This window comes from Anomalospiza imberbis, chromosome 3 (assembly GCF_031753505.1).
Source record: "Anomalospiza imberbis isolate Cuckoo-Finch-1a 21T00152 chromosome 3, ASM3175350v1, whole genome shotgun sequence".
NCBI classification, from domain to species: Eukaryota; Metazoa; Chordata; class Aves; order Passeriformes; family Viduidae; genus Anomalospiza; species Anomalospiza imberbis.
The window spans coordinates 6301867-6324517 of record NC_089683.1 but is presented as its reverse complement, the minus strand read 5'-3'; the positions used below and the strand labels follow the sequence as shown (position 1 = coordinate 6324517).

General features: G+C 41.6%; 1 protein-coding gene across 3 annotated transcripts in view; it reads left to right on the top strand.

The window, feature by feature from the left end:
* Positions 1 to 22056, top strand: part of RCAN2 (regulator of calcineurin 2) — an 80733-nt gene extending 58677 nt beyond the window's left edge. For all 3 annotated transcript variants that reach the window (XM_068183262.1, XM_068183261.1, XM_068183263.1), the window contains 3 exons: positions 9573 to 9746; positions 12387 to 12558; positions 19550 to 22056. In XM_068183262.1, coding sequence (XP_068039363.1) covers positions 9573 to 9746; positions 12387 to 12558; positions 19550 to 19710 — 507 coding nt within the window. In that variant the 3' untranslated portion in view covers positions 19711 to 22056. The remainder of the gene's footprint in view (positions 1 to 9572; positions 9747 to 12386; positions 12559 to 19549) is intronic.
* Positions 22057 to 22651: the final 595 nt, after the last annotated feature.

The window sequence follows — 22651 nt, the reverse complement described above, 5'->3', positions numbered from 1 at the left end:
ACCAACTGTTTCGCTGCAGAGATCTGCTCCTGGAACATTCCTTATTAACATAAATGTAGCAGCTTTTGGTAAAAACTAATTAAGGTTGTTTTTCTTCCTTATTTTGTGTGCTAAATAAAGATAATAAGAACTTTAGAAATATATACACAGTAATTTGTTCCTTTTGCTACCAATTAATTGTTGGGCTTAACAACAGGAACAAGACAAAAGCGATAGCTGGTATTGCACTATGAACACTCTTAATCCAATGCAGATGAGCCCCTTGGAGTTCACTACATACATTATCTACTCAGTTATTATTTGAATTCTTAAAGCAAACAAAAATATGCTGTTTTTTCAGGACAGTCTCAATATTTTCTTCATGTCTTTGTTCTTAACATTATTTTTACCATTCTCAAGCCAAAATGTTAGGCTGTTATTTGGAAAACAAATGCATTAAGTCTTCCACAAATCTGTTCAGGTTTTGATTTTTTTTTCCCACTGACAAATCCAATGCAAAAGAGAAAAATAAAAGACAACTATTATGTGATGTTGCACAATAATGGTAGCCAGCACTGGAATCAAATGTAGCTTTTCAAGGAACAAAGAATCATGTCTCTACATAACACTCCCCAGCACTGGGGTTGAAACTAATGGATCTGGTCATAGAATGTGCACTTTGCAAGCTGGTTTGAAGGAGCACTTCCAGCATTTCAGGGAGCTCATACAGCATCTGGAACTGGAGTACTTCAAATATGGTGTGCTCAGAAAAGCTGTGGCAGATGATACAGTAAAATAACAGTGTTCCTATAAAGAAAAAATGTAAAGTGTGGATTTTTCTTTTAGCTCAATCGTTGGGTGTGAAATTGAATTGAGAACTCTCCAAACTATATTAAATCAGCCCCTTGGCATTGCCACAGGAACAATTTATTTCATCTTGAAGGAGCCTTTGGTTTCCAGATCAGTGGAGCTAAGCAGGAGGAATGTGCGTCACATTGAGGTAAACAGGGATGTGAGCTGGTTAAAAACAGAAAAGGCAACGCAGCAGAATTCTGTGCCCCTGACATTTGTCAGCCTCTTCTGAAATGTGAATGCATTTCCATTAAGCTTTGGGGCAGATATTATCTCTCTACCTTTTGTTGTGCTGATGAGCTGGAAGACTGGAAGGAAATTTTTTTTGGTTCAGCTGATTTTTCAAGAGGGACATCTCTGTTGTTCTGTTCACCAGGATGTTCACGGTGCTGTCATGCCATGATGGGCATGTAATGCAGGAAGGCTGGTGAGGGATGGATGCTCCTGCCTTAGTCCCAGTGTGAGATGGGACCAGCAAACTTCTTCCAGCTCCTGACCTACTTTTGCCATCAGGGCTCTTTGAGAGATGAAGAGTTAGAAATGTCTTTATGACATTGTGTAACATCAGTTAGACTTCCTCAAAGTCCCTCTCTGGAACGAGATACTGGATCTGTAAGCAGTAAGCATTACATCAAATGTTTCTGCTGTCAGAATGTTTTTGGCACAATGTGGAGGGCAGAACACTCAATGCATTCTTCAGGATGTAAAAGTTCTATGAAGATGCCTGTGAACAGCCCCAGTGTTTAAGGATAACACTGCAGGATGTGTGAGCCATGGACCAGGGCTGTGTTTTGTGGCCAGTATGCTCCTGTTTAGGGTTGGTTCACTGCAAATTGCAGGGCAATGAGGCCATTGATCATCACTTCTGAAATACAAACTGTGCATACTGTGCATTCTTTGCATAGTAAAGCTTAAAGGTATTAGGCTCCCCTTTATCAGGATTGCAGTACTCCAGGCAAATCAATCTTCATGTTACTGCAGAGAGCAAGATTTAATGCTTTTTTAATGCCCCCCATCTTGAAGCCCAGCCTTAAAATTTTTTTTGGCTTTACTGTTTTATTTCATCTCTGATTCACAATTTGCCTGACCTTCAGTGCTTGAAAACAGGAGAAAGCCAAGCATAGAACAACAAACTGAATGGACTGGGGTAGCAAACTGGGTTGGTTTGTTCATGTACTGACAGAATTGTTCAAATTTGGAATATGCTAATTACTGCCATTTTTAATGCCAATAAACCCAAGCTCTTTCTAGCCCTATCTTAATGCTCTAATCCAACTTCGTGAAGAAATGAGCAGGGCTGTATACTAAGTTCCCCAAGGTAAGGAACACACTTTTAGACAATATAGTAACCAGGAGGTCATTGCAGAATACTTTGTGATTATGATTACCTGACAAAATAGCCACTGTTCCCTGGTTTTCCCCCCTTTCAAAATGTCTCACATGTAAAAATGTCCTTTTAAAATGTACCCTGGTGAAGGACAGGTGGAAAGATACATTTTTCCGTTCCTGTTGCCAGCTGAGAGATTCCCTTTGGTAACAGAAGAAACCAACAAGAATATTTGTTGGTTTCTGCAAACCAACATTCAGACAGTAATACTCAGGGTGAACATTCAAATAATACCCTCCCCCACTTGTAAGGAGGGAGTAGGAAGGTGCAACACTCTCAGCTACAGCTACCTACAGTGAAAGGTGAAATAAAAAGCAACAACCTAGAGACCCTTGCCTTAAGAGGATCTCTAAATGGTAAATTTGTATTTTATTCTCCTGCCATTACTTAAAGGCAGCAGGACAAGCCCATAGGAATTCTCTATCATTACTGGTTTAATATATTTCCTCTCTTTATAGCACTCCTGGAATTTTAACTGAGAACCAATAGTGGTTTTTCATATGCATTACCAGTTTCATCTTTTTAGAAGCAGAGAATTTGAAGAGGCTGTTGCTTACACTGGCTACTTGTGGGACTTCGTGCTTTTCAGGAATTTTCACATGTGAGTTGTATCAAGCTGCTTGGTTGTTTTGTGTGGCTCATTAAATAATTGTTAAAAGCACTTCAGATAACCCAGTTTTTTTAAGTTTTCAATAGTCAAATCAGGATCCCTTTTTATTTTTCTCTAGTGTTTCCTCTCTTTTTCTCTTTGAGAACCACAAAAATGCATAGTGCTCTTCTTTAATCTTTCCTTCTTACCCTTTTCATCAAAACAATTAGGCTTTTTTCTATTTCTGGGCTAGTGGCATTTTGATATGTTACAGGTGTAACTGCCTCAATTTAAGTCTAAATCTTTTAACAGGATGTCTTTGTTTAATATCAACACTGTTGGTTATTTTAATTCTGCTAATCTCTTTCTCTTTACATTATTTATTGATTTACTTACACACGGATGCAACAGAAAACACCTTATACTTTGGTTTCTGTTTCCCAAGGCAAGATCCCAGAATCTCAGAATGGTTTGACCTGGAAGGGACCATCTCATTCCAGCTCCTGCCATGGGCAGGGAGATCTTCCACTACACCAGGCTGCTCAGGTCCCTGTCCAGCCTGGCCTTGAACACTTCTGGGGATGGGTGTCATCTACCTTCACCTCCTGTGACAGGTTCACAACTTCTCTGATCATCCTTGCAGTCTTTTCTTGCTCTTCCATCTTGCCTCCATCTTCCTTAATCGTGGATGAGAAGAGCCACACACAATATCCAGGCTAGATCATTACAATACCTTTCACATGGCATTGACATATCTCAATGCTGAAATCACTTCAGCTCATATTTTCTAGGCTTCTGTTTTAGTATTTTTGTTAAATGTGTCACCTTAGTGACTCCTGTATCCCTCTAGAAGTAACTGTGGTGCCCATCCTCTTTGCTATAAACCAGGAATGAATCTGTTCTTAGATTGTTTTTTCTGCAAGACTCTTCAGTGCACAGCTTCCTGTTTTACCAGATTCTGTCTTTTTTTCTTGTGCCTCATGAGAGCTTTGTAGGGGTGCAACCAGCATGGCTTGTCTGGAAACAGAATACATTTAACTCTGAGATAGGAGTTTATGTCTTACAGGGATATTTATATCCAGTACAGAACTAATTTCAGGAAAAACTAATTTAATAATTGTGAATTATATCCCTTTCTCTATTGTGGTTAGTTCCTTGGAGTATCTTTTACATGAATGAACAGGAAAAATTAAAATAGGAAAAATACTTTCTGTATTTGCTTGCCAGACTCTAGGAAAACCATTAGGCTAAAGTTCTAAATCACAGCCACCTCCTAAATCAAATGTGTAGCAAGGGTGATAATGAGAGTAAATACACTGAATAATAAAATGTAATTTGGGTTCTGAGTTCTAGGGCTCTAATCCAAAGCTCGCTGATGTCTGTGGAAAGGCTTCCATTGATTTGAATTAGGCCTTGGCTTTTGTCCTGAATGAACACAATACCAGTGGAGCTATTCATGAAAGAAATGTTTGGAAATAAATCACAGGAACTTGCTGTGTCAGAACCCAATTCACTTGCTAATTATGGCTGTCATGTTTTACAATGCTCATTGTGTCGATACTTTGTCATAGTCCCTCACATGAACTAACCAAATTCAATCTTAAAAAAAATAATTTGCTGCCACTGCTGTAATTGGAACGTTGTTTCTGGATCATTACTCTGATGTTTGAAACCTTCTTTAACTTCTAGACTAAACCTATTTATGCCAACTGTTTCCACTTGTTTTATGCCAATGTAGTCTTCTAGATTTACACCATACATGTGTGATTTGTCCTTGCTCTGAACAGTACTTGTAAATTACTGATGACTGTCCCATCTCCTCTCAGGCTTTGTTTTGTTTTGCTAAATAAACCAAGCATTTCAATTTCTTATTTAGTAAGTTGTTAATTCATAGAATTATGGAATGGTTAAAGATGGAAAAGACCTGTAAGACCATCAAATTCAACCATTAATCCAGCATTGCTGTGATGACCACTAATCCATGTCCCCAAGTGCCACATCCACCTGCCTTTTGAGCGCTCCCAGGGATGGTGGTTCCACCAATTGCCTGGGCAATCTGTTCCAAAGCCTGTCATCCCTTTCAGTGAAGAAATTGTTCCTAATGTCCAGCCTAAACCTCTCCTGGCTCAGTTTGAGGCCATGTCCTCTTGTCCTATTGCTTGTTCCCTGGGAGCAGGGCCTGACCCTCACCTGGCTGTCTCCTCCTGTCAGGGAGTTGTGCAGAGCCAGAATATTCCCTCTGAGCCTCCTTTTCTCCAGGCTGAGCTTCCTCAACTGCTCCTCATCAGACTTTTGCTCCAGACCCTTCCCCAGCTCTGTTGTCCTTCTCTGGACTCATTCCAGCACCTCTCTGTAACCTTTATCTGGATCTATTCCCATTAATCTGCTTAGGATACAGGCAACAAACCCTGCATTTTTAATGAGCTGCTGTAGTGCTCCATACAATGCTGTTAATACTCTCCTTGCTTTACTGGAAATCCTTTTCCAAATATAGCCAGCATCTTGTTTACCTCCCTATGGCTGCACTTCACTGATCACTGTTACCATGTGACTTGCAGGGTCTTGGTCCCAGATGAGTTCCATTTAGTGCTAGAAATAGTTTTTATTCAAGGAGGGCATAGGTTTGCCCTTGTCCTCAGAGACTTTTAGCTCCTGTCTGTCACTCACTCCAGTGCTCATTTCTTCCTTGCATGGTGCTCTGTTTGTTCTCAGCATTGGCTGTCCTAAATGATAACCATCAAGCTGGAGTAATCAGCAGCTTTAATTAGTATGGTCCTACTTTGTGCTAATTCTGTTAATTTAGAAAACAAACAGAAAAGAACTGTGGAAAAGGCTAGAGGCACTGAGTGATGGGAGCTGACAGAAGGTGACAGGAAAGAACTGGGGAAAGGTGCCCAGTGTTGGGCAAAAGAATAATGAGATGAAAAGAGGGCACGGGGCCCAGGAGGGAGAAGTGGGAACTTGGGGAAGTGAAGGTTGCTCACATCTTCCAGAGCATTAATTGGGCCTCATTGAGACATACTTGGGATGGATGAAGACACTCCAAAATCCCAGAAATAAATGCGTAACTCATGACTTTCTACATTTTGACTTTTTAAGAATAGCAACACTGCTGCTTAACTTTGGATGTTTCTTTTTTTTTTTTTTTACACAAGTTTCAAAGTGCTCTGAAAGTTCAAAGACTTACTTTCTAAAAGCATTTAAAAGTACTGAATCCTAAAACACTTTAACAGTCTCGAATTGAGAGGATTATGAGTATTAAATAATTTATCCGCAAAACTTGAAAGGGAAAGAATTTGCTTAGGTCTTTAAAATGTATATGATAAATTTTCTTATAGATTGGAATGACTCTGAAAGACTTTTATCCAGATAAGTGCATTCAGCAGATACTAGAAGTCACAGGCAATAGCAATTAAGGCATAAGGCTTTTCCTGGGAATTGATACCAAGCGTGGAGGAGTGGGGATGGCTCAAAATGCATCTGAGGGCCATTAACTTCACTTGATGATTAATGACCTCTGCTTAGGTCATTATTATTATCAGCTGAAAATGTAAAAAAATCCAGATGTATGAATCTTTTTAGTGGGAGTTGCAGTTTCAGTCAGTGCAGTGGAAGTGTCCCCACTGTGGATAGACTGCCCTTTAATAATATCAAGTAGAGGGCTTGATTTCCCTCCTCCCCACAGCTTTTCAGGAGTGTTAATCAAAGCTGGGTCTCTAAAGCTGTGCCAGTATAAAATTGAAAAGCAAGCAGAATAAAGTCCATAGTGCTTTAAAGTTCTCCCAGTGTGGCACTGGCATCCAGGACTTAATCAGCTTTTTTACAGTTCTCCATCTTTTCCTTTCAGGGCCTAATCAGAGTGAGTCTCAGTGTAGCCCAGGCACGGGCCCAGCAAATTCCTTGTGCTAGCTTTTCTTGGACCCACGTTTGAAATTGTGTCTTCCCTAATGTTGTGTTAAGTACCTCACCAAGATCTGGGCTCTGGCTTGTGTTACAGAGGGGGCAAGCACACAGCCCTGACTGCTGCATCCAGACAGGAAGCATCTTTTATTAATAAATAGTCAGTAGGAATAGATACTTCCCAGTGTCCAGACAAGTCCATGCATGGTTCCTTCCACTCTTGGTGAAACTTTTTTAATATGATGAATTTTATTGTTGACTTGTAGAGAAACTGAGAGCTACTACTGGAAAATGTTCACCTTGCTGCTAATTTTTGACTTATGAGACTTCTGTTATAATGTCTTGATCATTCTATACATACATACATAGATACATATATATATATATATATATATATATATATATATATAAATACCTTTCTATCTCTCACAGAATCATAGAATTGTTTAGGTTGAAGACCATTAGGATTAACTGCTAACCCAGCACTGCCAAGTCCCCCACTAATATGTATTTAAATTTCTTTATTTCATTTAAAAAATGTACTGTAGAGGTCTAAAGTAGGTAATAAAGACAACATGAAGACATAAGCTTTAATTAGTCACTTTATTTTTTATTTTGACGATGCTTCTGAATGCTGTGTGCTACTTTAAACAGACACTGTGCCTTTCTCTCCCTTTCTCTCCCTTCCCCCAGCCCTTTATCCCTGGTCATTGTGAAGGTAGTAGCATCAAAATTCCAATCAGGACAGGACTGAGATGACTGCTGCTTTTGGCTGACCTTTATACAAATGCCACTGGATGTAGACTTCTGATCAGGAAAATAGAATTTTTCAAAAATATAAGCAAAGCAGATAAAAAGCGTAACTGAGGTGTAACAATTTGGACATTGGGTGGTAAGACTAGACCTGCTTGTACAAACCTATGCACTTCAACTGTTTAGGGAATTGCTGCATGCCTTTAGTCATCCTCTGCCAAACCACAGAGTTCTCACCTCCCTTTTTCCTTTTTCTTTTCCTCCAAAGTATCTCCTGCAGTGAGAGGACGAGGTGAGTGAGCTCAGGCAGAATGAAATGAAAATCATGAAAGTTTAATAGACCGCAGGGAGGTTCCTTTGAAAGGGTGCCAGCGATGGAATATCAGTTATGGGGAGGAAGACCACAGAGCTGGCAGTGAATGAAAGGAGATCGTGCACATGCGCCGTGGTGTCACAGCCCTGGCTGTGGAACTGGGCTGCTTCCCCGTTAACTCCTTAACAAATGTCTCACTCTGACAGTAGTTACTCCCATGGTGCTGTTAGTGCTCCCTGATGCAGCTGCACTGTGCTTCACGATGCATTTTTCTGAGTTCTGAATTCTTTGTTTTGCTGGTAAGCTCAATAAATGAGAACTGAAGTATTGATGCGATTACATTAATTGCATTTTCTATCTTCTGTAGTCTCTACCAGTTATCCCCTGTAAGGCAAAAGTAATTGTTTTCCTGGATGAGAAGCAAAGAAATATTTTAAAACATGTAAAAGTATGAGGACTTGCAGAGATAGCAAAGAAAACAGAATTCTGAAATGGTTTGAATTGGAAAGAGCCTTGAAGATCATCTCATTCCAATTCCCCACCATGGGGAGGGACACCTTCCACTAGACCCGGTCGCTCAAAGCCCCATCCAGCCTTGCCTTGAACATTTCCAGGGATGGGGCATCAACATCAGGTTACTGCCAATATACATTAGGTTACTGTAATTATACAAACCCCTGACATAACAGCTTTCAGTGTATATGAAATGGTGTGGCAAATCATCTCACCAGTGGGTTTTTTTTTTTTCAGAATAAAGCACTCCTAAAAGCAGAGGCTTTGGTCTGGCTGATTCTCCATCTTACAAAACTTCAAGTCTTGATTGCAGTAGCTAAAATGCTCAGATTTGATGTGTGACTCACTGGATGGCAGTCTGAAATCTGAGTAAACATGAAGGCTGGACTAAATAATAACTGCCCCCTTTCAGCTTTGGCATTTTATGAATCTATGCTTGCGTGAATGAAAAGACCTGTGTCGGAATTGATTTAAGAACTTTGGGTTTATTTAATGGTGTGGAACTTAGTCCTCTCTGTGCTCACAGTTTGCAGAGAAATCATGGAGTCTGAGCCTCCAAGGCTGCCAAAGTGCCTTGAATTTCTGTTCATCTACAAGTCCATGGGTGTGGTAAACTTCAGACCTTCCTTTTACAATGCTAAAATATCCCTATTTTTGTTGCGAGCTTTTGAACATGTTTCTACAGCTAAACATTTTGAAGCCTGAAGGTTCTCTTTTAGACAGATCACTGTTTTCAGTTGTCCAATTTGTTTCCAGATGCTGCAGGACCTCTCAAAGAACAAGTGTGTATTCTCTTAAGTATTTAAATGGCAAAACATCCAGAAAAACATATCATGCAATACAAAATGACCCTGCAATGCTGATGTGGATATAAGCCTCGGTTGCAGCCTTTGTTTGCTGACTCCACTGTAATTCAGCACAGTGGTTGCTTCTGTGCAGATGAGCCCACTGTTGTCTGGTGTTTTCAGTCATGTGCCCTTTCAGTTTCGTTTCATATGTCACTGTCATAGGTTTGCTCAACTTTTATGGGAAGTTCAATAGCTGCTGTGTTCTCAGTTTGAAGACTTCTTCCCCTAAACCTTTTGCAGAGTTCAGTACTACCAGACCACTGCTTTCCTTAATTTCTTTTCACAGGGACTTTATTTGTCTATGGACACCTGTCCCCAAAGGCCACAGGTTGAAACCTCCTGCTTAAACAGCTGTTGAGTTTCAGGCTGTTGTTTGGCTCAGACTGATGTGACATAGCACAAAGTTAATCTTCAGCATTGTTTCTTTTTCCTTTGCAGGAGAAGTTTGAAGGTTTGTTCCGTGCCTATGATGACTGCGTGACATTCCAGCTGTTCAAAAGCTTCAGGCGTGTGCGGATAAATTTTAGCAGTCCCAAATCAGCTGCTCGTGCCAGAATAGAGCTGCATGAAACACAGTTCAGAGGGAAAAAGTTAAAGTTGTATTTTGCACAGGTAATGAAATCTGGAATCTACTTCTGTGTTACTGCACAATATTTCTTTAAAAGCTATGCACTAACACTGAATAAAAGTAATAAAGGTTTCTCCCATGTCCAATCTCTCTGATGGAAGATTACTTAAACCTCCTTGTGTTGACTGAGCTGTTTCTGCCCTGAGGGTCTGCATTAAATTTAAAGGACCACTTAGGACTAAAGTTGCTCATTCAACACACAGAATTATGTATCTCAGAGGTGATTTACAACACTGGATGTTGTCTGTGGGTGACTCTCTTAACTAACCATAAGAAAGTGCTAATGTAAAGAATCCAAGTGAATAAAAAAAGTGGGACTAGATTACATATTTGGCTGCAGCCCTGAGCCATAGTCAGGGCTCCTCCTGCCTTTTTGGCTTTTCCTAATTTAATACATGAATTACAAATAATGAATTCTCTAAAAGAAATTTATTGAGTCTAAGTCAAAGGAAGAAGGTAGGGGAAGAAAAACACTCCCAGCCTGGGGCTGTAGGTGATTATATCCATCTATTGGAACTGTCAGGTGGGTGTTCAGTTCTCCTTGGCCAAAGGAGAAAGAACATAGATCTCCCACAGCAGGCAGGGCCCCAGCCAGGATAGAGAAAGTTGAAGGAGGTTAAGAACCCAACCACCACCTCTTCTGAATGCAGTTTAATAAACTGATGTGGTCACTGTGGCTTGTGAGATACCCACTAGTGTTTATAAGCAATTTAGGTGTGCTTTGCGTGCCAGGTTGGCCCTTCAGAGGTCTGAGGATAAGGGCTGGCTCACTTCAAGGTACCAAGCAAATCCATAATGTTACATTATGAGCCTTTTCATCCTGGTCAGAACAGGAGCTGTTGTGAGCCTAGGCAGGAGCAGAACCACAGGAAGATGGGAAGCTACAGCTGTGAAAAAAACAACGTGCTTAACAAGTTAGATGAACTCAGAATATCTTACAGCTGGATTTAGGTGTTAAGAATCTGCCTCAATCCCATTTTCTATGTCCTGATCTCCTAAATCTGGCTCTGAATTTTTTTCTGAAAGGTTGCAAAACCTGCAGTTAGGCAGATCTGAGAATGGTTTCATTTTAACTGTACATTCAAGAGGATAATTGAAAACTTGGGCTAACAAGAAAAAGCAAAATGTGCACAATAGTGATTAGTCTCCCCTATCTAAGCTGATTTCCTGCAGAGCCATTCTGGAATCTGCACTATGCTCTCCAGTACACGTACTCTTACAAGAGCTTATTATTTGTGTTCAGGGAGTGAAGATGTGGAAGCAGCAGTGTCTGGAGCAGTGTCTGGCCTCAGGCAAGCTGAATAACCACTTCCAGACCTAGAAGTTCTGGGGAACATGGGAGCTGAGAGATCCAGACTGGCTCTTTGCAAACCCCATGTTTGCTGTCATGGAAATAGAGTTTATTGCTTCTGTGTTTGAGCTGGTTGTAATCTTGCTCAGGTATAGCTGCACTACAATTCATATATGTCAAGGCTTTTTTAACATACTAGCAAAGAGAAGGAATTAAAGTAGATAATTTAAGATGGAAATAAAATAAGGACTCTGGGTTGCAAATGACTAAGGAACATCATAGATTCCTTTTTCACTTCAACTAAAGAAATAAAATCTGTAGAAACCTTTCTGAAGTTACTTATAAGGCCTTGGTTCAGGAGTTACTTGTGTAATGTCACATTTTATTTAGGCATTTAGACCAGATCACAACAGTACCTTTACAGTCTCAAAAATCTCTGAGCTAGCAGCTGGGGCTACTAAAGCTTTGCATTTATCCTGAAGGAATGTACACAAGAGGCACAGACATTGTAGCTTTGCTGATGTCACAGCCCCACACTGCACATTTACTGCACAGGCACCATCTGTAAGGCTGAGATGAAATTCATCTCCAGGCCTTCTCTTCTGAGACTGATGCTGCAACCCTGCCTGGGTGGCATTTGGGATGAGAAAGGTATGATGTGAGCAGTCATTCCATTTAGCCATCCTGTGGGGATGAGAAGCTGGACATGAGCTGGTAATGTGCCCTGGCACCCCAAATATCCTGGGCTGCATCATCCACAGTGTGACCAGCAGGCTGAGGGATGTGACCCTGATCCCATCTCAGGGAGATCCCACCTGGGGTCCTGTGTCCAGCACTGGGGTCCCAAATGCAGGAAAGACATGGACCTGTTGGAGTGAGGCCAGAGGAAGCCACAAAGATGCTCAGAGGGCTGGAGGCCCTCTGCTGTGGAGACAGGCTGAGAACTGGAGGTGTTCAGCCTGGAGAAGAGGAGGCTTCAGGGAAACCTCACTGTGGCTTTTCAGTACTTAAAGGGGGCTTACAAGAAAGATGGGAATGGACCTTTTAGCAGGATCCGTTGTAATAGGATAAGGGGAAAATAGTTTTAAACTAAGAAAAGGTTTTAGGCCGGATGTAAGGAACACATCTTTTACAGTAGGAGTGATGGAACACTGGCACAGGTTGCCCAGAGGAGTTGTGGATGCCCCACCCATGGAAATATTCAAGTCCAGGCTGGATGGGGCTCTGAGCAAGGCAGGAGGGTTGGAGGAGATGATCTTTAAAGGTCCTTTCCAACCCAAACCATTCTGTGGTTCTTTCCTGTACTAAACAATGTCTTTGTTATGCTTTAAAGATTCAGACCTCTGAGACAGATGGAGACAAGCTTCATTTGGCACCACCACAGCCTGCAAAACAGTTTCTCATCTCGCCTCCAGCCTCCCCACCTGTAGGGTGGCAACCAATAGATGATGCAACACCTGTCATCAACTATGACCTCCTTTATGCAGTTTCTAAGCTTGGACCAGGTAAGCTTGTGGTCCTTGGGTGAAAACGTGTCAGGAAAAGCAGACAAGAAATACCAGTGTAGATAATAACTGTAGAGGGAGTTGACATAGAGCTGGAAGTTGCATTAAAATTTGGATTTCAGTTGATGGATGTCACCTGGTTCTTTCCTTCAGAATGAGTTTTGCCATGTGTAGGCACAGAATTGTGCGTTATCTGCAGCTTGTGAGAGGTAATCAAAGCTTTGCTTACACCATTTATTGTGCTGGGGTTTGTGCCTAGATGACACAGCTGATGGTTTAGGTGGGGACTGGACAAATGTTTGGCTATAGATGTGAGGAGTTTTTGCTGTACATGACATCTGCTCAGTTCTGCATTCCAAGGTGCAGATTTCTCACTTGAAAAAGTGCACGATTACTGGAGTGGAGAATCTCTCATGTTGTTTGTTGGGAGACAACTACTGTTCCCCAGCCCTGGTGGGATTGCTCTGTTAGGAAAGCTCATTTCCTGCTGAAAACTATGCAAGACGAATGGGATAAGCTGTAGCTTCTGTTAGCACAAGATAAATGTCAATTGCTAATGCCTTCTTCTGTCTTCTCATCTTCAGCTAATGCTAGGAGTTGAAGCTAGCTGGGATTTTCAAGCAATGCTTTCCCTTGGAAAATGCACATCTAATAAAACCAAAACTTTACATAGGAGAGGGTTACTTTTGATTTAAATAAGTCATCTTTACAAATAGTTTTCTTTCAAAGCTGTTAAAGCATCCTGTTTTAGAATTTCAAAATGAGAAAGGTTCCAGTTTCAGGTCCAAGCAGTATCATTTACAAATTAATCTAATTTATGTTCATAAGCCACAAGGAAAAAATAGCCTATTAAATTATCTTCATACTGAAATAAAACATTTCAGGTCCAATCTAATAACAATTGTGGGGGTGAACTCATGAAAATTTAGCAGTTTATTTTTGAAATTCTTGTGGGATGAGAGAATTGTTTTCTCCCCAGCTGTAGTGGGAATGCTGCTTGCTCACTCTGAGAGCAGGTTCCAATTGCAGACATCTAATCACTGGGGCTTTTGTGCAACTGCACCAAAGGAACTCAGAGCTGGAGTGCATGGCGTGCAGAAGGATGTTTCATGATTCACAAGGTTTGCAGGATTATCTCCTGTCTTTTCCAGATGGGATCTCTCACAAGAGGAAAATATATATCAGGAGATTCCTATGGTTTGTTCCCCTTCAGCAGGAAAAAGGCAGAAGAAAAAGGCAGTCAGGGAGAAGACTTCATATGATATTACATATTATTATTTCCAGGAGTGATACTTTGCTTCTAAAATGCTGAATAAAAGAAAAACCAAAAACCTCCTTTTTTTTTCCCTTAGATGCAGCAGTGTTATAAATGGAAACATGTAAACGAATTCCCGAGCTAGCTGGGTAATAAATCAATTCCTGTTCTGGAGCAGTGGAATGTGAAATATCACTCATTGTCCCACACTCTGGGACAGCTTTGCGTGAAGGTCAAATTCACCGGATTTAAGGAGCCTGCAGGGAGCAGTATGAAAAGCCATTGTGTGCTCTCGTCTTTCTATTTTTAGCACTTGTTAGAGAGATCAATTTTAGTTAACTGCAGCGGTGGGTTTAAAATAGTGTTGCTGTTCTCAGTTGTGCATTTACTATGTTTAGAATTTCATTGAAAACCAAATCCCAGTAACACTCGTTTCTCAGTATTGCAGCAGTAAAACACTGCTGGACATCAAACAGCATCGGTAGCCTCAGAGAGGGAATTTTTTTCATTCAAAAACACAATTTAAAAATGTAACTACAGCTTATCAGCTGTCGAAAAATACTCACTTGGCACAGTTGTTTACAGAGCTGAGAATGTTAGAATCTGACTTCCATGCCTTTAACTTGTGAGGAATCTTTGCTGTATTAAATGCAATGATTTGGTATAATAAACATCTGAGGACCAGGAAAACTCATTAATGCTTCTAAATAGTGAACAGTGTCTTTGTATGCCCTCAGCATAAGATGATTTGTATTGTCCCACTTCACTGGAAATGCAAGATGTACCACCTGGACGCTGACCCATGCTCCTTTCCCACTCCCTGAATCCAGGTCATCTCCTGTCACAGAATAGTGCCATAATCATCACAGCCACAAAATTAGAGACCAAAACTGTCCCCGAGTGCAAAATGTTGGGAGATTTGCTCCAGAGTGTAAGGAGTATGCTGGAAGTGAGTTAACAGATTTTCCATGTGCCAGCAGTTTTGGACAGGTGTTTTAGCTGCAGCAGTGACAGGATGGCATCTTGGAGATCTAATGGAACAGATTTCTTTCTGTGCTCAAAAAGAAGCTGATTTTGGTTCTTCCACATGGAATTGAGATCAGTGAGGGTGCATTTACTCCTTAGGGAAGATCATGGCATATTTAATTAAGTTCCTGGATGATTGATGCATATTCTCACTTTCTACAGATGCAGAAATTAGGCTTTAAATGAGGCATGAACAGAGTGCTGTAGATCAGTCAGAGCCAGGAACCGTGACTGTGCCTGGTGCTGACCACCAGCCTACAATATTTTCAATATATTGCAAATAAAGGAGTGGAATTGTTAATCAGTTTGATGGAAAACACTTCCACTGTCAAGACAACTTCCAGTAGTTTGATATGCTGATGAAGATCTGCAGACATCAGGGCCAGGACTAGAGAACAGCTTGGCACGTTGCAAGCATTCCTGTAGGAAAAAGTTATATCCAAGTTAGGCCAGGTGAGGATACAACCTGGACCTGACAGGCAAACAATCAAACAACCACCTCACATTGCAAACATATTTTATGTGAGAAACCTTTGCAGGGTGGAGGGAGAGCGAGTCTCCAGGTCCAGCCTGTATCTATAGCAGAGCTGCTCCTCTCAAAGAACAGGCAGCTGTTTGCCATTTATTAGTGCAGTGATTTGCAAACTGTTCTCTTGGCACTAGAATACGCTCTTTCTTTTCTGGAAAGCAATCCCCCCTCTCCCTATCCACTCCCCAACCTGCCTATATCTGCCCTCCTTACCCCACTGCCTCTTTCTTCACAACAGATTGTCCTGCATGCCCTCATTTCTAACTCTGCATTCCAGAGTGCCTTTCCCCTGGATCACAGGTGCCACCCTGACTTCTCCTTGCCGGTCTCAGCCCCTGCTCTGCCCTGGGTTTGGCTCACCCTTCCCTAGGGAAGGGGAAAACAGGTGAGAGCAGGACCCTGCCCAGGAAATGCCATACATAGGGATTTCAATCCATCTCACAAGGCAGATTTTCTGTGACCAAGTGTTTTCAAACTCTTGTTTGTCATCACTGATTCAAATGAAATACTAAATACTTCATATGACTCCCAGGAAGGATTAAAAGAGGATGGAGGGACAAACAAATGGTGATAGATACAACTTTTCATCTCTATCTTTCCTCTCCCTGCTGTTCTGTGGGTGCTTTTGCCCTTCCCTTCTCTTACCAGGGGCAGGGTACAGCAGAGCTCCTGGATGGAGAAAATTCTTCCTCTGGTTGGGAGATGAGGGTGCCCAGCTCCTGCAACATCAGTAATGGGCTTCCAGGGAGCAGCTCCTCCACTTTGCTATGGCAGATTCCTGCTGTAGAGGTGTTTTATGGAGGTATTTTGTGGGGTGGGCTGTAGGTCTTCTGTCACAAACATGCAGCCATACAAAAAACCTCCTTTTTTGTGTCCTGTTATTTGTAAAGCACTTGGATGAAGGGACTGAAAGTGGAAGGGATTTTCATGACACTAATGGCCACATCTACTTGAAACGGGCAGCTCTGAACTCATTAACCTTTGCTTATGAGTCTGAATTAGGGATGAGGTAGCTACACATTATCATTAGCATTTGTTCATTATTCTTTATGTATATGAACATGGTCTTCCCTGGACAAAAGGGCCCTGTTAGAAAGAGCTGCACCATCAAGGAAAGGTCACAGTACTGACTCACTAAGCGATAGAAAATCCCATACCATTATTTTTAATTCTGAAATATCATTAAGTTGCTTCTGTGCTCATCTTTCTTGCATCACCCAAGGCTGTGGGTTTAGTCCTGGCTCATGTGGTCACAAAAGGTAGGGCCCAGTGACATAAAAGCAGCTGTGCTCATTGTTAAAGAAGAAAACTTTAAATTCTTACTGTTTTTTTTAATGCAAAGCAATGCTTAGAGAGGAACATCACTGCTGTTTTCAGGGGCTTATCAGAAAGTTTTTTGACAAATCAATATAGTGGACGTGCCACATCTGAATTCTGCCCTGAAGGGCAGAGTATATTTGATAAATTTTATGATAATTTTCTGAGTAAATTTATGTGAGTTGCCACTGTTAGCTTATGTGAAGGTTTAAATTTATTATTACAGGATAGAGACAGGTCAAAGACAACTGGAGGAGAAAGACCTCTGACCCCAAGAATCCTTTGGCTTAGCTGTAAGAATTCTTCAGACAAGCAGGAGAAGCAGGAGCATGGATCAGTGTAGGGCCTGAGATCACAGAGGAGGCCATGTCAGAGACAGCTGAATGAGGTCACTGGACAAATGCTTGGGTGGTATTACAGAAATAGGTGATTCCTGCCTATGTTAATTCAACTTGCTGCTGATAGCTTGGGACAACCTAGGTTGTGTAAATATAACTCCAGTGACTCAACCATTGCTTCAGTAGCTGAACTGCTGCAGGCTTATTAATTTATTTTTTTTTTTTAATGCTGGAAATGGTATTAAGGGGAAAAGAAAAAATCATAGAAACAGGGAAGCCGCAGAAGGGAAGGGCTAATCTGGCTGTATGTATTGGTTTTTTATTTTGTGCTTATCACCTTAGTGTTTTTCCACAAACAGTGACTATGTTTGGAACGAGATACAGCTGTACAAAAGTCCCAGATTATTGCTGTCCTGTTCCTAACTCAGTCATGAAAAGGTTTTGTGCTGTTTGTGTACAGAACAGAGTCTGCAACTTATTTATGCTCAGAAGTAACTGTATGCCTTAAAAACCTAATTTATGAGTGCATCACATTTTGGTTTACAAAGTGACATTAATTGCTGCTGCAGTTACTTGTGCCAGAGGCATCTGCATATTTTTCCTTGCGTCTGTACTTTTTTCACTGTTCTTTTTCAGCAGAAAGACTCCTTCTGGGAGGGATTTGAGCAGTAAAAGAATGTGGCATTTGAACTGGGATTATTACCTTTTAAGAGGGCAGTGAATGTGATTTCCTCGGCGGAGCTGCTGTACGAGGACAGGCCGGCGCTGCGTGTGCGCGGCACTGCGGAGCTGCCCGCGGTGACAGTGACCAATGCAGCCCTCGGTGCTGCCTGGCGGCATTGACGTCAGCCCAGAACTGAGAAATTAGCTGAGGCCTGCAGGGAAAATGGGCAGAGAAAAACCATGTAATTCCTCAATGCAGCACAACCAAGCTATTTCTCTTTTTATATTTTAGCCTATCAGCAAGACCTGTAATGCTTTGCTCGATTTGGATTCAGAGGAAAAGTTGCCAAAAATAGAGCAGTTAAATGTCAACATTAATGGTATCACAGCAGTAAAATATTTCTCACAGCAAGATGCCTGGCTTATAGCTGTTATTCACTAGTTGCCTCCTTGTTTTTAGGCAAAAATACAGTGTGTCCTCTAGTCTCAAGCCACCCAGGTTTATTTGGACCAGGAATTTGTCAGCACAAACAGCATGTGAGCACAGTCCCAGAAATGCATGTGCTAATGCAGGGCCAAACCTGAAACCCCTTCTTCACATGAGTTACTCTGCCACAAAGTGGCAAACAAATAAAACTCCAAATTAGCACCACAAGCAAGCCACAAGTGCTTTGAGGCAGGGGCTGCTGTTTGCTTCCATGCTACAACATGTGGCACTGCTGAGTTCTGCCAGTGGTGCAGCATTTAGGAGCCACTGCACCACAGAGGCCAACTGGGTTTGCTGGGGCCTCACCTTCCTCATCTCAGAAGATTTTGCGGGCAAAGTTTGGGTTTTTTTTTTAAGTCTTAAAATAACTTCTTGCAATTTAATTACCAATACCTACTTGTATCCCATGTAAAATCCAGAATACATGTAATGCCAACAGGCTGAATTCAGGACTCAAAGCCCTATGTCTAATCCTTTGTTTGCTTGTGGACTTTTGCAGGTAACCACCCACGCCCATATGGGCCAGTCTCTTAATAGTTGGACTCCATGATCCTTGAGGGTCCCTTCCAATTCAGAATATTTTCTGTGGGAAAAAAAAAAAAAAAACAAAAACATGTTTATCTCCCTCAGAGGAATGCTGTGTTGAGACTTAAATAAAGAATGTAGATAGTCAGAAAATATATGTACTGTTTAGGCGTTCAGCCTGCTCTAGTAGCATTTATAGACTGCTCTGTAATCTCATCTGTAGAGACAAAATTTGTTACAGCCCCAGATAAAGAGCTTTGAAATTCAAAATCTGTCTGCAGCAGAGATATGGGGGAATTTATTTCTGGAGAAATTCGATTAAGTGTTGAAATATGTCTAAGAGCAACAATTGGGCTTTAAATGGGACTGAAAGAAAGAAGCCACAGCAAAAAAAAAAAAAACAAAAAACAAAAAACAAAAAAAAAAAAAAAAAAACAACCAACCCAACAGGTGTGAAATAACTTCAGACCAAAGGTTGGACAGGTTGGGTTCCAGTTCATTTTTTTAACCATGAACTTCTGTGATCTTTCTCCTTCCTCTGCCTACTTTGGGGTTTATTTCAGTGTCACTGACCACCAATATTAGTACCAAAACCCATTATAGACACAAAGACGTGTGTATTTTATGATGCCTTACAGACCTGTGATCAAACTGCCTCCCGGGCCAGGGTCCCCAGGATGTGTTGTGGCAGCTAACAGAGTCCAGCCGTGCTGGTGCTCACCTGTATTTAGGAGCAGCACACACTCAGCTCCCTACCCAGGTGTGGAGTATTCTGCAGTCCAGGAGTGCCACGGGCTGTGTTGCTACTCAGATTGCCATCTTCTGATGTGATTGCTTTTCTCTGTTTCCAGGAGAGAAATACGAGCTGCACGCAGGAACAGAGTCCACTCCCAGTGTGGTAGTGCACGTTTGTGACAGCGACATGGAGGAAGATGAGGACCCAAAGAATTCTCCAAAGCCAAAAATCATTCAAACTCGACGCCCCGGTGTGCCGCCGCCTGTATCTAACTGAGCCTCTCCAGCAGAAGCAGCACTTCTCTCTCCTCCAGCACAGCTCTTGGTTTTTGTTTGCTTTGTTCTGTTGAAAGGCAGTCTTTGCCTTCTGAGCACTGGGACACTAAGGTCATTGAAACCCCTTCACAGTAATCAAGCCTCTGTAACAAAAGGGCTAGGAAAAAGATCTTTGTACCTGTAACCATATCACACACCAACTGATAGATCTAGCTGGAAAGGACAAAACAAGGCTAGGAAACAAGGGTGGGTTTCAGTCTGAGGATCTTTTCACAGCTGTAATTTGCATGCTGAAACACCACTACCAGATATCGTTTGGGTGGAAATTAGGCCAATATCAGTCTGATATTCAAGCTCCCAGGATTGCTACTGCCCTTCATCAAGCAGCCTGCTACTCTGCCCTCCTCACTTTCCAACAGTCTTTTTCCCTTTTCCCTTTTTTTTTTAAGGGGGGTAGGTGTGTTGTTTTTACTCTACTAGCAGCTTGGTGGCCTTTGTACCCCCCTGGAATTTTCTGTAAGGAATACTATCTTTGCAACATTTTCAGAAACAACAGAAAACAACCATCTTCCAGCAATAGCTGTAGAGAACGGTGGTCTGAAGTGGTGGCAGGGATCTGAGATGGAGCTCTCTGGGCTGAGGAGAGAGGCAGCAGCTGCTGGGGGGGGTCTGGGCAGTCCTTCTCTCTGGGGAGAAGGGAGCCAGAATATCAGTAGGGATTGTCAGTTAATCTTCTATCAAGGGATGAGTGGTGCTTCCCTTCGGGTCTGAGGAAGAAGAGCTGACTGCTCATGTAAGATAGGATTCCCATGTAAGATGGGATTCCTTGCTCTCTGTCACAGCTGAACGTTCCAGTAACATTACAGGCTGAATGCTTTCCTAATGGTGTGGTGAATAGCCCTGAAATTGTCAGTAATTACTTGCAATCTCTAATATTCAGCCCTTTTCCCTTCCCATGTCCTGTGCTTCAAAACCCTTTTTGAGCTGTATGCAGTTTGGGTTTGTGGAGGTGAGCAGAGGTTAGTTGAATTTTTTTTTCTCTCTTTTTTTAGGCCAAAGAAAACAGGACCATAATTACACACTTGAAATTAGACTGCATGCAACTGAATCCCTTTTTTTCACCCCATCCTGCATGTTTCTTTCACTTGCAATATATACTGGGTTACAAAAACTGTTCTGTGTTTGCATCATGGCTGACAGCAGACAGATCCCGGCTTCCCTGTCTGGCAGACCTTCCATGATGATTTATTTTTTTAAGGCATACTTGTCATTTTGAGAACATATTTTCTCGACATTTGAGCTCAGATTTTGCATATATTTAAGCATGCGCTTAATTTATGCACATGAGTAGTTCCACTGAAATTAATACTGCAGAAACTGAGCGTATGTGTAAGGTATGGTGGGATTTTTAAGCTAATTAGCTGCAGCTGTACTCCCCAAAGTGACTATAAAATGGCACAGTGAGCTTCCACGGTTTAAAATCCTTGACAGCTTAAAATAAGTAAATACATTTTGGAAGCTTATTCTAGGATCTGAAAAGTCAGCTTAGGCTCTGTAATCAAGATTTTTGTCGTAAAACCTAACGATCTGCTTTCTGAGGGAGGTTCCATCACACTCTTAATTAGCAGCAATGCTACAAAGCTTCAGCAGAGTCAAGTTCCCCTTGCAGGGTCTTGTCTTGGTAGCACTTCCAAGACAAGCGGCGGCGTGTTGCTCTGTCAGTGAGGATAGGAGATGGCATTCCCAGCCTGCATGGTGAGAACATCTGGGAATGAGGGCTTGTCATTCTCACATAGTTCAGCCTCTGACCACCACAGCCCCCCCTGGTATTCCTGGTGAGATGCAGTTCTTTGCTCAGCACTCAGAGCATTTCTATAATTGTTACTGCATTATGGGCATCATTGTGTGCTGTTACACTGATAGAATACTGCTCATTAAATACAGCAGAGACTGAACCGAAAATGGGGCTTTGGTATCATCATGAAAGCTGTGTAAAGTTTCCCTAAAGTAACTCCTTAGAGGTGCCACGTCAATTATTTTTCCAATGATACATTTTAAATTGATTTCAAGAAACGAATTGTCACTCACAGGCCTAGGAATGTGTCCTGTTGAAAACACCATCTTAGGCCACAAACACTATTGCAGGAGTAACACCACTGGCTTTTTTGAGAGCACACTCAGCATTGATGTCCATGGGGTTTAGTTTAGCCCAGTAAGATTTAAACATGTAAATGATCGGATATCATTGCTAATGGATTTTTTTACAGGCAAGACTGTAGGAGACCAAATCTTGGTCTTGTATTCATGTCTTCAAACTTTGGAGAGACATGGTTCTGAACTAAGTACTTTGGTCTCAAATGATGTAAAACTACACTGCAAATTAAAGCACTGGACCTTAAATGTTCTTTCCTCAAAGTGCATTTTCAAGCAGATTTAAACAAGGCCCCCTTTCAGTGACTACTCTGTGCTTCTGTGCTTTGGAAAGCTGTGTGGTACTACCCAGGAAGCAGCAGGACATGGCTCATTGCTTGAAGCATTGAAAGAGAAACACAATTACAAACCTGAAAATTCAAAGCAGCCTCCATGGTCAAAACTTATATATCACCTGTATGTGATAAAATAATGATCATCATCAAAAAAAAAAAAAAAAAGTGTTTAATGTATTATGGAATAATGTCCCTGTCATCAAAGTATCAGCATTTGTGGCTCTTAAGAGAAGCTAGTGTTTTACTGAAGGCTGGTTTCTTGTCTGACATGGAAAGGATGCTTAGAATGCTTTTTTAAAAAAATGCTGACTATCTGGAAGGGGAATTGTCCTATTCAGTAAATCGCATGCAGAGCCCTACTCATTTGAGTGGGAATTTGCTTTTCTGTAGCTTTTCTGAGGTCAACCACTCTGACTTGCACGTCGCACAGGGTGTCAGGGGTTCTCTCCTGCTGGA